We start from the raw sequence: 16,255 nt of genomic DNA on the forward strand, positions 1-16,255 counted from the left end.
AATAACTTTCATTTTTTTTCTCCTCCACCTAGTGAAAAATCCTGGGTATTAACATGTACTCATATTAACCACACACTGGATTAGTTCAGTTCCAGTATTTGACCTACGTGTGGTTTTGCTGAATGTGGACTTCATAAGCCCCATTCTAGACATGCTAAGATGGTCACTACCAACAGCCCTTCTACTCGGCAAGAGTTAGCTATGATAATGTACTCCAGCCAAATCTCAATAATATTTGTGGCCCTACTGCAGGGTAATATAGGATTTCTCCCAAGCTTTTGGAAGTCACAAAAACCCCTTCTAGTTTTTCAGTGTTACTACTGGATATGGATATCCACCATTAAAAAGTTGAGGCTTACGAGTACATAAATAAAGGTTTATTAAAAAGCACATTATTAGCTGGGCACACTGGCTCATGCCTGTAATCCAGGCACTTAGGGAGGCCAAGGCAGGCAGATCTCTTGAGCCCAGGAGTTCGAGACGAGCCTGGGCAACATGGCCAAACCCTATTTCTGCAAAAAATGCAAAAATTAGTTGGGTGTGGCAATGCGTGCCTGTGGTGCCGGCTACTGGGAAGGCTGAGGTGGGAGGATCCCCGGGGCCTGGGAGGTGGAGGTTGCAGGGAGCCATGATTGTATCACCACACTCCAGCCTGGACAACAGAGTCAGACTCTGTCTCAAGAAAACCCAAACAAACCACATTGTCAGTAATGACCTGTAGCATGCTTCTGCCATTCATAGGGAATTTTTGCTCATAATGAGTGAAAGCAAAATTTAAAAATACTGTAAAACTAAGTACTACTTTTAAGAATGCTGGTACACGGGCCAGGCGCGGTGGCTCACGCCTGTAGTCCCAGCACTTTGGGAGGCGGAGGCGGGCGGATCACGAGGTCAGGAGATCGAGACCACGGTGAAACCCTGTCTCTACTAAAAATACAAAAAATTAGCCGGGCGCGGTGGCGGATGCCTGTAGTCCCAGCTACTCAGCAGGCGGAGGCAGGAGAATGGCGTGAACCCAGGAGGTGGAGCTTGCAGTGAGCCGAGATCACGCCACTGCACTCCAGCCTGGGTGACAGAGCGAGACTCCATCTCAAAAAAAAAAAAGAAAACAAGAATGCTGGTACAGATAACCCAGGTGTGGTTTGCCACTTAAAAAGTTGTTAACGTGTCAGTGTTAGATTGAGAATTTTAGAACATTCTGCTATCCATGAGATATCCCTAGGAGAACAATTTCTAGAATAATGCAGAAACACAGGCTCTAGCTGAGAATTTGAGGAAAAAGAATCTTCTGAAAATTTGAGGAAAAACAATGCTCAAAACAGAGGAATGAGGTCTAATATTGGCATGCTCTTACTGTACTGGAATTACTAACTCTGTATGGGTCACTAGAGTGGCTCTTCTAATAAATTGGTTGTGAGAACATGAATTCTAAAATTGGCCCTTCTTAATTTATACATGCACACACACACGCATTTTCAATAAATTTACTGATAGTGGTCAGCTCCAAGATTGGCTCTGAGCACACAGTGAAGAAAGATCAGGGGCTGAGGCTCTGTTCAATCATCGTGGTGGTTATCATTGTTGAGCATCTACTATGTGGCAGACACTAGACTATCTGTCACTGAACCCTCATTACACTCCTGAGAGGTACTGCTATTTCCAGTACTTGGACTTAGACTCAGCACGCAGTTAGGACTTCATAAACATTTGCTGAATAAATAAATGATTGTAACCTAGAAGAAAACACAGCCAAGAGGGGTTACATATTGCCCAAAGCTATAGAGTTGATAAGTTGCAAAGCTCGATTCCCCAACTCTATATCCTGTACTGTTTTACAATATCATGCTGCCATCTTGAATATAGGTTTTATACTTGACACATAGAAAGCATAACTGATGAATGACCTAGAAATAGATGAACATACGAATAGAGACCATGACAACACATTAGTATGTACATCAAGGGGTATGTTGTGCTTCTCCCCAGTTAAAATCTTCATAATAAGAGTATTCATAGTCTGGTAAATTTATCAGAAGCTTCAGCTGAGAACAGAGATCAAAAGGGCCCCAAATTCTGCCATGAGAACTCTCACTGCCAGCTCTAACCAGGAAGATTGTAGGAATATGCATGTAAGAGAAAGGACTAGACCTTCATGCAGAGCACTGACTGAAGGATACACTAATGTCATAAGCTTATTCCTGCCATAGTTCTAATTTCAACAGCTCAGTGGTCCATGACAACTGCCAGGGCACATATCGAACACAAGGTATATACACCTTTTAATTCATAGGGCTGAGTCAGCTGAGGACAGAGTCAGTCCAAGGGTGGGGACACTCTCATCTTACATGGCTTCATTAGGTGAGGAGGGTAGGATAGGAAAAAATCAAGCTTGGCCACCCATACTGCGAGCTAGGATTCAGAAGAAAGGGTAGTTTGATGAAAATTTCTATTACCTCCAGTCCATTGCACTTGCTGCCAGCTTTACTACCCAAATATTCACCCCAAATATGTCAAGAGGAAAAAATCATACAACATCCTCCTGAACTAATTCAATTTCAATATTTATTTTGATAATTTATTGAATTATAGTAGAGGAAGCTGGCTGAATTAAGCCAGCCAGACTGTTATTTTTCTTCCTAAGAGTATGGCAATATTTATTATTTTACCTCTCTATGAGGGGTTGATTAAAACTAGAAAATGTAACATTTGCAAAGTCATAATATATTCAGAAGAAGGTGGTTCAGATAGGCAAAATAAAAATATATAGGGGCCAATCAGAATTTTCTCTCCCATAACAGATTTTCTTTAAAAACTGCATTTGGAAATAGACATTATGATTTTTTTAAAGGGCCACCCACTCTTTTGTCTGCTCCACACTCTACCTTCACTCTAGAAGAGGTGCCATTGACTTCTACAGATATAAAATGTGTGATGTTCATTTTAAAATTACTAGTAGAGCCTGCTATTGACCATCTAATTATGCTGAGTTCCATTTATAAACATAGCTAACCACTAAGTTTATGGAGACTTTTTGTGCTGCTTTAATAGGATATTGATCGAGCACATAGTTTGAGTAGACTGCCATTGAATTGTGTAATGGCATACAAAAGGCAAGGTCACAGCAACTGTTCATGCTAGGGCTGCAATCTATTTTTTATTATATTCTTTTTGTTTCTTCCTTTAATGCTCGAGCCCAAATGGTTTCTTTTGAAAGAAGATCTTGCTTAAGAATATAAGCTATTTTTAAAATTAATTTCCATGCAATGATCACAGCTATCGTGTTACTTAACACAGGAAAACCAACAGGCCACTCGTTTAGAAAGAAAGTTTTAAATCTATCCCACTTTAATTAAGATCTAAAGTACTGTGAATGTTTAAATGGCACCCCAAATGACTGGATGTCTGGAATTTCTTATCCTACACCCATTTCCTCATTAGTCCTTCTGTGCAAGAACATTTTGTATTTTCAAGTTTGGGCTTGTTCCTACCCAAGAGTTTCATTTTCTTATTGTGCCTTGTAGCCGAGTTCATTCTGTCTTAGAAGTTCCACCATGTCAGGTTAGAATATTGCCAATAGTTCTTACTAAATTACTAGCCTGAAAATCTAAGCATCTGAATATGGGTACTTGAAGATGTAACAAGGACCTAGAGACTTCAAAAAGAACTTTAGAAATGAACTGCAATTTGGATGTTAATGACAATTCCTGTGTGAAAATATAGAAAGAACGCACATTTCTAAGGCAGAAAACAGCCACTAGGGTGCCACCTCATGCCAGGCTGAGGCATATGCCTGGTTCCATTCACTCCTACTCTCCATTGACAAACAACTCAGGAATCCTGTAGTCGACCCAGCAGCTGAGCTTTGTGGCAGAGCCAGGACAATTCAGCTGCCGGATTTTAATAGATTCTGCAGCACTGCAACAGGAACCAAAAATCAGTCTGGGTAACTGAGAGTGGTTTTCACACCCAAAGACTCTAAGGCTGGCCACAGTGTACTGAGAATCCTGGCTTTTCAGAATTCCAGGGCCATGAAGTCATCCTTAGCCACGAAGTTTACTTAACCCTTGCAGCCGGCTTGGGTGTACAAACCGCCGCTAGAAAATTAGAGCCCACCAGGCCAGAGTCACAATGGCTTGTGTGTATTTGCGGTTTTCCTCTTTCCCAGTGAAGTAGTTAGGGTTTCGAAGTCACTCCACCAACTTCAAGTAAAATAGAGTCAGCAATTTGGAAGGAAATGGGCAGAAGTAGTGGATTTTTCAGGAGAACTTTCTGGGTTCATACCAGGAGTGATATTTGACAGCCTTAGAGCTCATACTTTGAGGAAAACACTGGTGCAAAATAAACAAAAGAGTGGGTGCTGACAGAGCTACCTAAGCAGCATCATTTAGCAGCTAGTAGAGTGGGCTCTCTTTGTAGCAACTTCAAGGGAAAGAGACCAATCTAAAAATGCCTTGAGAAGGCTTTGTTTGAAAATGCAGCATCATGTAAGAGCCATTTCAACAGATGGTTCTTGTCTCTTTCCTCATAGTATTATGCTAAAACAACTTTAGTGATTCTGAACCACATTGTTAACACTTGTAAAACCCCCTTCCCCAAAGCAGAGAATACTTCTCTCTCTCTCTCTGGCACAGCGTCTAGTGGTCTGTATTTTCCTCCTCCCCTGGAACAAGGCAATAAATAATTGAGCTACTTTCAGATGGTCCTACCACATGGGGGAAAAACTAGCAAGAGAACAAATATAGATTTTTATGCTACAGTATTTTCTTTGCCATGGAAGCAGAACTTTCCATTCTTGCCTTTCGTGGACTTTAGATGATAATGAAAAAAAAAAATTAAAAGGTGGTGGGCAGGCGGCAAGGAGGAAAGGGGAGTTCACGGAAGACTGCAGCTTCAGTTGGCCAGCAGGAGTCCCTGATTCCAACAGGTTCATATATCTGATCAGTATAATTCAATGGCAAGCATCCTTGTTGCCTAATCCCTCACCTCTGAATTTGTGAGGCTAAGCCAGCAGCTTTCTCTTGAGTTTCTCTGCCATTACCACCTTGGTAGTGACACTATTAAAAACAACACACTTAGCACATAGTTATTTCAGTGAATCCACATGAGGAAATACTGAAATAGCACCTCCCTCCTCTCTTACATTTAAAAGGAAGAAAATGAAAAACAAAAACTAACTGGAAACCTAGTGAAAGTAAATATTTGTATTAGCAAATGTAAAAATCGAATACTAAAGATCCAGAAAGGGAGAAAAATCTCAAGCTAAGCCATCATTAATGACAACTGTGAAATTTTCAGCCCATATAAGTAGTCATAATTAGGTATAATTGCAGGGGACTGGATGGGGCTGGGATAGATAACAGAAGGTTAAGAAGAAATCTGCAAAATAGTCAGAGATTGTAGGACACTGAGACCATTAAAAACATCTAAGTGAAAGGCATAACTATGCAAAGAGTAAAAAGATCAGTGGTGGGGAGTGGGAGGTAATGAATAGGTGGAGAACAGGAGATGTTTAGGGCAGTAAAACTATTCTGTATGATATCATAATAGTAGCTACCTGTCACTGTGCATTTGTCAAAACCCACAGAATGTACAAGAGTGAACCCTAATGTAAACTGTGGACTTTAATTAATAATTATGCATCAATATTGGCTCATGAATTTTAACAAATGTACCACACTAACAAACGACGTTAACAACAGGGGAAACTGTTGGGAGGAGGGGTATACGGGACTTCTGTACTTTCTGTTAACCTAAAACTGTAAACCTAAAAAACTGCCCTAAAAAAGAATAAAGTCTGTTAATTAAAAACAAACTCGCACCTGAAAACAAATCCAGGAAAAAAAATTAATTAAGTATCTTACTTGCTTTGGTTTACATGAAAATAGTTTTAACCTTTTTTTAATGCACAAATTAATAAGCTAAAAGTGTATCCAAATCAACAAGAACTGATTATTCAATAAAAGCACAGAATCCTTGGATTCTATTTAGTTCTATAATGCAATTATAGGAGAGGTTTTGATGAAAAGGTAGGCAGTCAGCTAGCTGAGTAGAATAAAGGAAAAAGAGCAAGTTGCTTAACCTCTTGGAGCATCGCAGACTCCATCTATAAAAAGGGACAGTAACACCAACCATGGCAGGATTGAATGAGATAATGTTTACAAAGTACCCAGCACAATGCCTGGTACATGGTATATGCTTGATAAAATGCTAGCTACTCTAATTTTTTATATTATATGACATCACACTCCTAACAGGGCTAACATCATGTGTTTAATCACCTTATGTGCCAGTTAGCTTATTTTTTTTTTCTTTTTTTTTGAGATGGAGTCTCGCCCTTGTCACCCAGCCTGGAGTGCAACTGTGTGATCTCGGCTCACTGCAACCTTCGTCTCCCGGGTTCAAGCAATTCTCCTGCCTCAGCCTCCTGAGTAGGTGGGATTACAGGCACCTGACACCACACCTGGCTAATTTTGTATTTTTAGTAGAGATGGGGCTTCTCCATGTTGGCCAGGCTGGTCTCGAACTCCCAACCTCAGGTGATCCACCCGCCTTGGCCTCCCAAAGTGCTGGGATTACAGGCATGAGCCACCATGCCCGGCCAGTTAGCTTATTTCTATTCGAGGATACAGAATGCACTCCAGGTCCACTCATCTGCAAAAAGCATCCACCATAGTTCTGAAACGGGTGCTTCTCTTTTCCCACATGGGGGAACAAGTAGGAGGGCAGCCTTGCGAGGCAATGCTGAGGGATTTCAACTCCACCATGAGGCTTGAGTGTTAAGCCTTTCAGGAGGGTGCGTAGGTGAGGAAACCTGAGCTGGAGATCCTTACCCCAGCAGCCAAGGTAATCTTGTGAAATATACCCCGACAAACCTAGATTATCTCTTAAGAAAAAGGGGTCTCCTGACTACAGTTGACTAGTTTGGCCTGAAGCCATGATTGAGCTGACACAGCCCAGACCCACTCTTGCCAAACAGTTTCTGTCAGCATGAGGCCATGTGTGAGTGAGTCCCAGAGCGATTACACAGCAGTGTGCAGAATCAAAAAGCATTTGAGAGCCAAAGGATGTTCATGATGCCAGGCACTGGCTAAGCAATCCCCTAAGCGGGGACAGGAAACAAGTCCAGGTCCCTCTGCAAACTCAATCCCTGTCCAGCTATAATCTCTGGCAGTCTTGAAGGCAGGTTTAGAATTCATTTGGCAGCCAAGCTATCTTAGACTGACCAGAGTTCTAATCAAACTTGGAACTGATAAGCTTTGAGATATAAGACCTTAAAAGGAAAGACACGGAGTGGAAGGAGGAGGAGAGGCTGGGGGTGATTCTGTACTGTGTGGGCCTTCTCATACAACCCCCAGGCCTGGGAACACTGATGGTAATGAGGACTAAATGTAAGAATTGCAGCATCCAGGGCAGAATAAAATGGCTAGCGCTCCAATCTTACGCTTAAAAGGATTTTCATTTCACTCTTTAAGGCTATGTTTTAGATCCTAGTGAGGGCTCAATGAATGTATTTTCCTATAATGCTACTATGACCGGTATAGTGTGATATATATATTTTATATATATATATATTATATATATAAAATATATATAATATATATATACACTCCCCATATTACTGTTATTATTAAAATTACAAGAAAATGTGAGATATTTATTGTGTTCAAAAGCCCTAAGAAGTAAAAAAAAAAAAAAAAAAAAAAAAAAAAGATGTATACAGATGCACTGTTATTTGTCTATGGCAAATAACTGCCTAATCAGCTGTGCTATAACTGGGACAGCATATATCGTCTCCAGCTTAACAAGGCAATGTAGTGTCTACTTAACTGGCTGTTTTTACTTTAAGTACACTTCAGTACCATGGCAGCAACCTCCCCATTCCAAGTCACGACCTGCTGCTCCTAATGTCTCATTTCCTAGGGTTCCAACTCTTCTACACTGGAATACCTCAGCATCAACCTGGGAGTCCTTGATTCCCACAATTCTAACCCCGACAGTTACCTTCCCACTGTTTCCCTGTCTAGTCTCACACTATAGATCTCTTCAAGTTCCTTTGGGCCAGTCTAAGAGTACGGATACTGGCCTTATAGAGACTTAGCTTAACGATTTATCCACTATTTGAATTTTTTGTTTGTTTGTTTTTTGAGATGGAGTCTCGCTCTGTCGCCCAGGCTGGAGTGCAGTGGTGCAATCTCAGCTCACTGCAACCTCCACCCCCCGGGTTCGAGCAATTGTCCTGCCTCAGCTCCTGAGTAGCTGGGACTATAGGTGTGCACCACCATGCCCAGCTAATTTTTTTGTATTTTTAGTCAAGATGGGGTTTCACCATGTTGGCCAGGCTGGTCTCAAACTCCTGATCTCAAGTGATCCGCCCGCCTCGGCCTCTCAAAGTACTGGGATTACAGGCATGAGCCATCGTGCCTGGCCTCACTGTTTGACTTTGGATAAATAACTTATATAGACCCTCAATTTAACTCATCTTTAAAAATGGGGTAATTTCTTATCTGAAAAGCTTATTGCAAGGATTAATGTATGTACCTTACACTAAGGTCTATAACAGTGCCTGGCAGACAGTAAATGAATAGTAGTCATTAGATTCTCCCCTGTTCCGACACTGTATATCACATTCTGTGCTCTCAAGACTCTCCTAGCCTATGAGTGACTGAAATAAGAACAGACAAAATCCAGGCTTTTGGGACCAGGATGGCTTGACTTGTTTGACCTGATGTCATGTCCCGAGATGGACCGGCTTACTCAGTCAATCTTGCAAGCCTGTAACACAGTGAATGGGGGGTATGATCCTGAAATGAAAATATTTCTTTTTACTCCAGCTCATTCCACAAAGGGCTGATGCTGCTCAAAACCAATTTTAACCATGTAAATTTTACCTAAAAGTGGTATTTTGAAGTAGGTGGAGGAGTAAAACAAAATAAAATTTTAGTATTTGGTATTTATTTTTCCTTCTTCTTACTGGGACCTAGAACATCATAATCATTGTATTTGTGCTTTTAAATAAGAAAAAAGAGATTCCTAAGGGAAGGCAACTGTGTGTGTGTGTGTGTGTGTGTGTGTGTGTGTGTGTGTGTGCACGCGTGCATGCTAGATTATGTCATAACAAAACTACAATCAATTGAATGGGTCTTTGATCAATGGAGCAAGATGGTGACAGGTACTCTTCATTCACTGTTAGTGATTATTGACAAGCTGGTAATGATCATCCCAGACTGTGTCACTCATACTGAGGGCATTAGCATTTTTTAAAGGTCAAAAACAAATTCTTTTGAAATGCAGAATTTCTTAGAAATCAGGGAAGCCTCAGAATATATGAGACCCTCAGGATTTTGGTCTTTCTTTTATGCCTCACATCAAAATAATATTTAATTTTTCCTGATTTAAATTCTTGGTTGTCAAACAAACTGTGTGTCAAAATTCTTCCAATGGGTGAATGAAAAGGAGATTCTGAAAGCTTTTTTTGGTCTCTAGGAGTCCTAGGCAGAAAGTAAGCACAAACCAAGGCAAATCTGTACCAAATCAAAGCAAAATTATACTTACTCTGTGACACTCTTACTAGCTCAGTGACACTAAAAACACCTGATGTGACAAAACTGTCCTGGAAGCCCAAATGTCCTGAGGAAACAAAAACAAAAGAAAACAAAGTGTCATAAATACAAGACATTTGACAACAGAGCTTTAAATATTAGTTTCATTATGATTAACACATGTGGTGCCTAATCTCATTCTCTGCTCTCCTTAGGGTTTATGTGGGAGGGCACAGTCATTTAGCTAAGCAGATAGATTTTTGGTTTGAATTTCAAGTTTGTGCAAAGCTATGGTACAACAATTAGCTGATTTTTGAAATGGTTAAAAAAAATTCAACAGGAAATCTGAAACAAAAGACAATTTGCAATAAATAGTTACCTTGGGTGACCTCTAAGACCTTAACAATTCGGATAAAAACAGCATATCTAAGAATCTATAGGAGAGCTGCATTCCATCACAGTTTTTTAAACGTTATTCTCTAAAGAAACATTTGATTGGAATTAGTTATCTATTCATTTAACTCAAACAAGATTTAAAGGTGTTCTTTTCTAGAGGCACCACAGGGTGAATTTTTAAAAAGTCAAAATAGAAAAAGCAAGCCCCAACCCACAAAATAGGAAAACAAATTCTTTTGAGCACAAATAAAAATTCAGATTATTTATACACCCCAAATTTTTTTTTTGTGTCCGTTGATTTTTTTGAGAAAAGATAATAAATCAGTAGTTCAAAAATTGATTTATCTTTGAACTTTGTTTCTGCTTCATTTTTGCTGGATGCAATTAATTCCCTTTAAGATACCTGGTATTATGTCGATCACCAACTACTCATTTAATTTTACGATATATTCAGAAACATAGAACTTATAAATGACAAGGAACACATAATCTATGATATGTAGTTTCCTGCTCTGCCTCTAAAATTTTCTGATTCTATGACTCTCACACAGGTAGATTCTAGTTGAGAGATCACTCCAAGGTCAGCTGAGTCTTTCCCTGCTTTAAAATCTGGGTCAAAAAATTGTTGGCCGAAGGGATTTTTGAAATAATTGTTCTTTGACATAAGAAACATACCTTGAGAAAATGCAATAAAAGAAAATAGACCAATATGAATATATAACAATCCATAAACCAAATTTATGTTATTAATAAAAGCTAGATTTCATACAATACTGAGGGAAAGCAAATTTACCTGTGGCACTGCATATCCACCAATAAATTTACTAAATGTCATAAACATAAACACACGCAAAAAGTTGCCATGTTTTAGAGGAGTATAGCTGGACCTGCAAATTACTTGTCTTTTTTAGGTTACACTGGATTTTTGCATAAGAAATTTCTACTGAGATTTTTTAAAATTTCATTTAACTTTTATGTCAAACACATAATCTATGGTATTTGAGATGAAACAGTTCTAAGTTTTAGGGTAGACAATAATTGTAAACTGCTTTTTGAAATAAAATGGCAAAATTTTACCATCAAAGTGCTCAAGAAATTTCACCTCTCAAAACCACCCACACCCAGGTATTCAGTTGGCTTTGGTAAGCACCTAAGATGCTGTCTCTTAGATTAAGAGAACTGAGAAGTTAAAAAATTAATAAATAAATAAAATTCTCTAATGAGGTCTTGGCAAAACAGACCACAACATCTCTTTCTTATAGGGAGACCATCAACATTACATTTATCCCACAGATCACAGCAAAGGAAATCTAACCACAATATACATTAAGGTTGACTTAAAACACATAGAACAATAACAAGGAAATTCATAGATGAATAGGAAAATCTGGGTTGATCTCCAGCTCTTGCTCACCCCTACCTTCTTTACTTGACTTACAGGCTGATACTTGTTTCAGTTCCAATCTTTGAAATTCCTTATCTTAAGGATGAACTAACATGAATTTCTGTATAGCGTGAATGTAAACACATGCAATTTAATCCTGCCACCAAAAAAGCAAGCAATATATTTTAAAGGCTAAGTTGAGTTTGGTGCAAGGACTTGGGAATTGGGAAGACCCCTGCGTTCATTCATTCAAATTACCACCCTCTCCTGGTTGCTCCCTTTTCTTGTGTCCACCTCTTAAATGTTGGTGTTCTCCAGGGTCTGTGCTCATCTCTCCCTGTATGTATGTACAGGTGTGTGTGTGGGGGGGTGTATCTATTTCCTAAGTTATTTTATCTACCTCCATGTCATCAACTAGCAGTCTAGACTGTGATATTTGTGAAAACTAAAATAATGTTTTTATTTACCACTGTATACTTAATGCCCGAGACAAAGCAGGTTAGTAAGTGAATATTTATTGAATGAGTAGATGAATGAATCTACAGGCCAATGACTCTCAACTCTTTATCATTTACTGAGATCTATCTCCTGGGTTCCAAACCCATAAATCTAAGTATTTGTTGGGCATTCCATCCAGATAGCCCACAGGTATTCTTAGACCCAACATGGGCAAAGCTGAATCCATTTTCTACTGCACCCAAAACCCGTTCTTACTCTTTTGAATTCCGTATTTCAATGAACCATCGGCCATTCATCTAGTTTTTTGGCATCATCCCTGACTCCTGCCTCTGACAGTCACCCACATCCAAGCAGTCCCCACCGCTTCTGTGATTCCTGACTCTACATACGTCTCCATCGCCCTCCTGCGACTGTGGCTGAGGACCTTCCCACTTCACCAGCCTGGTGGGAAAGCCTCCTAACTGTGCTCTCTATCATCTCTCTTGGCTTCCTCTCCAATCCCCTCTCCACCCTTTAGCCAGGCCTGTCTGATAGACATGCAAATCTGATGAGTTATTCATTTATTCAATAAATGTGTACTGAGTACCTACCATGTGCCACGCATCATGCTAGGGGCACAAGATATAGTTCCCACCTTCAGGGAGTTTACAGAAACAGCTAAAAACATGTAAAAAAATTACGGCCGGGCACAGTGGCTCACACCTGTAATCCCAGCACTTTGGGAGGCCGAAGCAGGTGGATCACGAGGTCAGGAGTTCAAGACCAGCCTGGCCAACATAGTGAAACCGGTCTCTACTGAAAATACAAAAATTAGTTGGGCATGGTGGTGAGCGCCTGTAATCCCAGTTACTCACGAGGCTGGGGCAGGAGAATCACTTGAACCCGGGAGGCAGAAGTTGCAGTGAGCCGAGATCGTGCCACTGTATTCTAGCCTGGGTGACAGAGCAAGACTCTGTCTCAAAAAAAAAAAAAAAAAAATTACTTTAAAAATGATAGGCCGGGTGTGGTGGCTCAGGCCGGGGGCAGTGGCTCCCACCTGTAATCCCAGCACTTTGGGAGGCCGCGGTGGGTAGATCACAAGGTCAGGAGATCAAGACCATCCTGGCTAATACAATGAAACCCGTCTCTACTAAAAACACAAAAAATTAGCCAGGCATGGTGGCACACGCCTGTAATCCCAGCTACTCAGGAGGCTGAGGCAGAATAGCTTGAACCTGGGAGGCGAAGGTTGCCGCGAGCCAAGATCGTGCCACTGCACTCCAGCCTGGGCGACACAGCAAGATTCCATCTCAAAAAAAAAAAAAAGAAAAAAAGAAAAAAATTATAAATGGAGGCTGGGTGCGGTTTCTCATGCCTGTAATCCCAGCACTTTGGGAGGCCAAGGCAGGCAGATCGTTTGAGATCAGGAGTTCAAGACCAGCCTGGCCAACATGGGGAAACCCCATCTCTACTAAAAATACAAAAATTAGCCGGGTGTGGTGACGCATACCTGTAATCCCAGCTATTCAGGAAGCTGAGGCAGGAGAATCGTTTGAACCCAGGAGGCAAAGGTTGCAGTGAGCTGAGATCACGCCACTGCAATCCAGCTTGGGTGACAGAGCGAGATCCATCTCAAAAAAAAAAAAAAAAAAAAAAAAATTATAGGCGGGGCACAGTGGCTCATGCCTGTAATCCCAGCACTTTGGGAGGCTGAGGCAGGCGAATCACCTGAGGTCGGGAGTTAGAGACCAGCCTGACCAACATGGAGAAATCCTGTCTCTACTAAAAATACAAAATTAGCCGGGCATGGTGTTGCGTGCCTGTAATCCCAGCTACCCGGGAGGGCTGAGGCAGGAGAATCACTTGAACGGGGAGGCGTAGGTTGCGGTGAGCCGAGATCGTGCCATTGCACTCCAGCCTGGGCAACAAGAGTGAAACTCCGTCTTAAAATATATATATATAAAATAAATGATATGAAGGAGAAAAATATCAAAAGCTTTAGAAAGGGTGACCAGGGCAGGTCTTGTTTAAGAGCTGGTATCTGAAAGATATGAAGGAGCCAAATAGGAAAAGGAGAAAGAGCTCTTCAGGCAGAGGATTAACATGAGCAGAGGCCCTGAGGTAAGAAAGAGCAAGATGTTGGAGAAACTGAGACAAATCCAATGTGTTCTAAGCCCCCTGCCCTATCAGAGAGCTTACAAGAAATATGCATCCAACAAAGAACTAGTATCCAGAATTGACAAGGAACTCAAATAAATCAACAAGAAAAAAAAACAAATAATCCCATCAAAAAGTAGGCAAATGACATGATCAGATATTTTTCAAAAGAAGATAGACAAATGGCCAACAAACATGAAAAAATGCCCAACATCACTAATCATCAGGGAAATGCAAATTAGAACTATAATGAGATGCCACCTTACTTCTACAAGAATGGCCATTAATAAAAAGTAAAAAAAAATCATAGATATTGGCATGGATGTGGTGAAAAGGGTATGCTTATATACTGCTGGTAAGAATAAGTACAATCTCTATGTGAAACAGTATGGAGATTTCTTAAAGAACCCAAAGTAGATCTACCACTTGATCCAGCAATCCCACTACTTGGTACCTATGCAAAGGAAAAGAAGTCAATATATCAAAAAGACAACTGTATGTGTATGTTTACTGCCACACAAATCACATTTGCAAAGATGTGGAACCAACCTAAATGCCTATTGGCCAAGGAGCAGATAAAGAAAATATGGTATATATACACCATGGAATACTACTCAGCCATAAAAAAGAACAAAATAATGTATTTTGCAGCAACGTGGATGGAGCCAGAGGCCATTATTCTAAGTGAAGTAACTCAGGAATGGAAAACTAAATACCATCATGTTCTCACTTACAAGTGGAAGTTAAGCTATGGGTGTGCAAAGGTATACAGAGTGATATAATGGACCGTAGAGACTCAGAAGGGGGCGGCTGGGTAGGGATTAAAAAAAGCCTACATATTGGGTACAAATTATACTGCTTGGGTGAGGGATGCACTAAAATCTCAGACTTCACCACTGTACAATTCATCCATGTACCCAAAAATCACTTTTACCCCGAAGGCCACTGAAATGAAATATATATATGTAAATATATATTTTTATATATACTGGCTTAGCCACCTCCTAAAGTGTCTTTTAGAACTCAGCTTTGTTGTCACCTCTCACAAAAGTCTTCCCTGGCTGCCCCCACCACTGGGGAACACTTTTTTTCTCCCTTCTGAATACTGACCAGTTATACTCTATATTTCTCACCTGGGACCTGCCGTACTCGATTGTAACTTTGTCTTTTTCTCACATTAGACTGTAAGCCCTCTGAAGAGGGGAAGTATCTTCTGTGCCTCTGGCCCTCCAGGTCCTGACACACTGCCTGACAGGGGGTCAGTGTTCCTGAGATGCCTCAGAGTGAATGAAACTCAAACTGGGCTCACCTATGTCATTTTTCCTCTTGGTAAAATCGTTGGCAGAACTTCTTATTTCTGTCTCTTTCTCTCATTTCCAGCAATATAGTTTAAACTAAAACTGAGTCAGTCTGCACTGGGAAACTATGAAAATGAACTATCCACATATTCCCTCCAAACTAAACAGGATCAGGACAGGACAGGCAATGAAGCTTCTGGTCAGATTGATTCAGGCATTTCTGATGATAAATGCCAGGGGATTGTCTTATTGTTCCCTTTATGGTTCATATTTTTAAAGTTCAAGTAAAAATAGAGTTAAAGGGCAGTAGCATTGTCCATCATGGCCATAAAGCTCCCTCCACCCAAAAAGGATCTAGTCCCAAGCTTACACGAAGATCTTGTGTGATCCTGAGAAAGTCACTGCAAAAATAACAATTTCATCCCTTTTCCCCTACCAGCAACTTGCCTCCCAAGGTTTACCTTAGTGGAATGTGTGCAATTTAGAAGGTAAAATACATGTGAATGCACTATTTTTTTTTTTGAGACGGAGTCTCGCTCTGTCTCCCAGGCTGGGGCGCAGTGGTGCCATCTCGGCTCACTGCAAGCTCCACCTTCCGGTTTCATGCCATTCTCTTTCACGCCATTCTCCTGCCTCAGCCTCCCGAGTAGCTGGAACCACAGGCGCCCGCCACCACGCCCGGCTAATTTTTTGTATTCTTAGTAGAGATGGGGTTTCACCGTGTTAGCCAGGATGGTCTCGATCTCCTGACCTAGTGATCCGCCCGCCTCGGCCTCCCAAAGTGCTGGGATTACAGGCGTGAGCCACTGCGCCCAGCCTTCCTTGGCAGGTTTTGATGTAACCATCTCTTCACACAGTATTATCAGACAGCCTTGGCTAGATTATGTTTATAATATGTCCCCAAGGAAAGGTCTGGGTAAACACTCCATGTAACTTTAAATAGTGATGAAACTGCTCTTGTTCCTTTACCAATTGCTTGGAAACCCACTGATGAACTTTGTAAGAAGACAGCAATGAGAAATGAAACCTAAGAAATGATGGAA

The 16,255-nt window shown here is 40.8% G+C and overlaps 1 protein-coding gene across 1 annotated transcript in view; it reads right to left on the reverse strand.

Moving 5' to 3' along the window:
• The window catches only part of NFIA (nuclear factor I A), a gene marked incomplete at its 5' end in the record, with an annotated part of 375,871 nt that overhangs the window by 116,642 nt on the left and 242,974 nt on the right, over window positions 1-16,255 (reverse strand). The window contains 1 exon segment of the mRNA NM_001133303.1: window positions 9,553-9,627. Within this exon segment, the coding sequence (NP_001126775.1) occupies window positions 9,553-9,627 (75 nt within the window).

This window comes from Pongo abelii, chromosome 1 (genome assembly GCF_028885655.2).
Source record: "Pongo abelii isolate AG06213 chromosome 1, NHGRI_mPonAbe1-v2.0_pri, whole genome shotgun sequence".
Taxonomy (NCBI): domain Eukaryota; kingdom Metazoa; phylum Chordata; class Mammalia; order Primates; family Hominidae; genus Pongo; species Pongo abelii.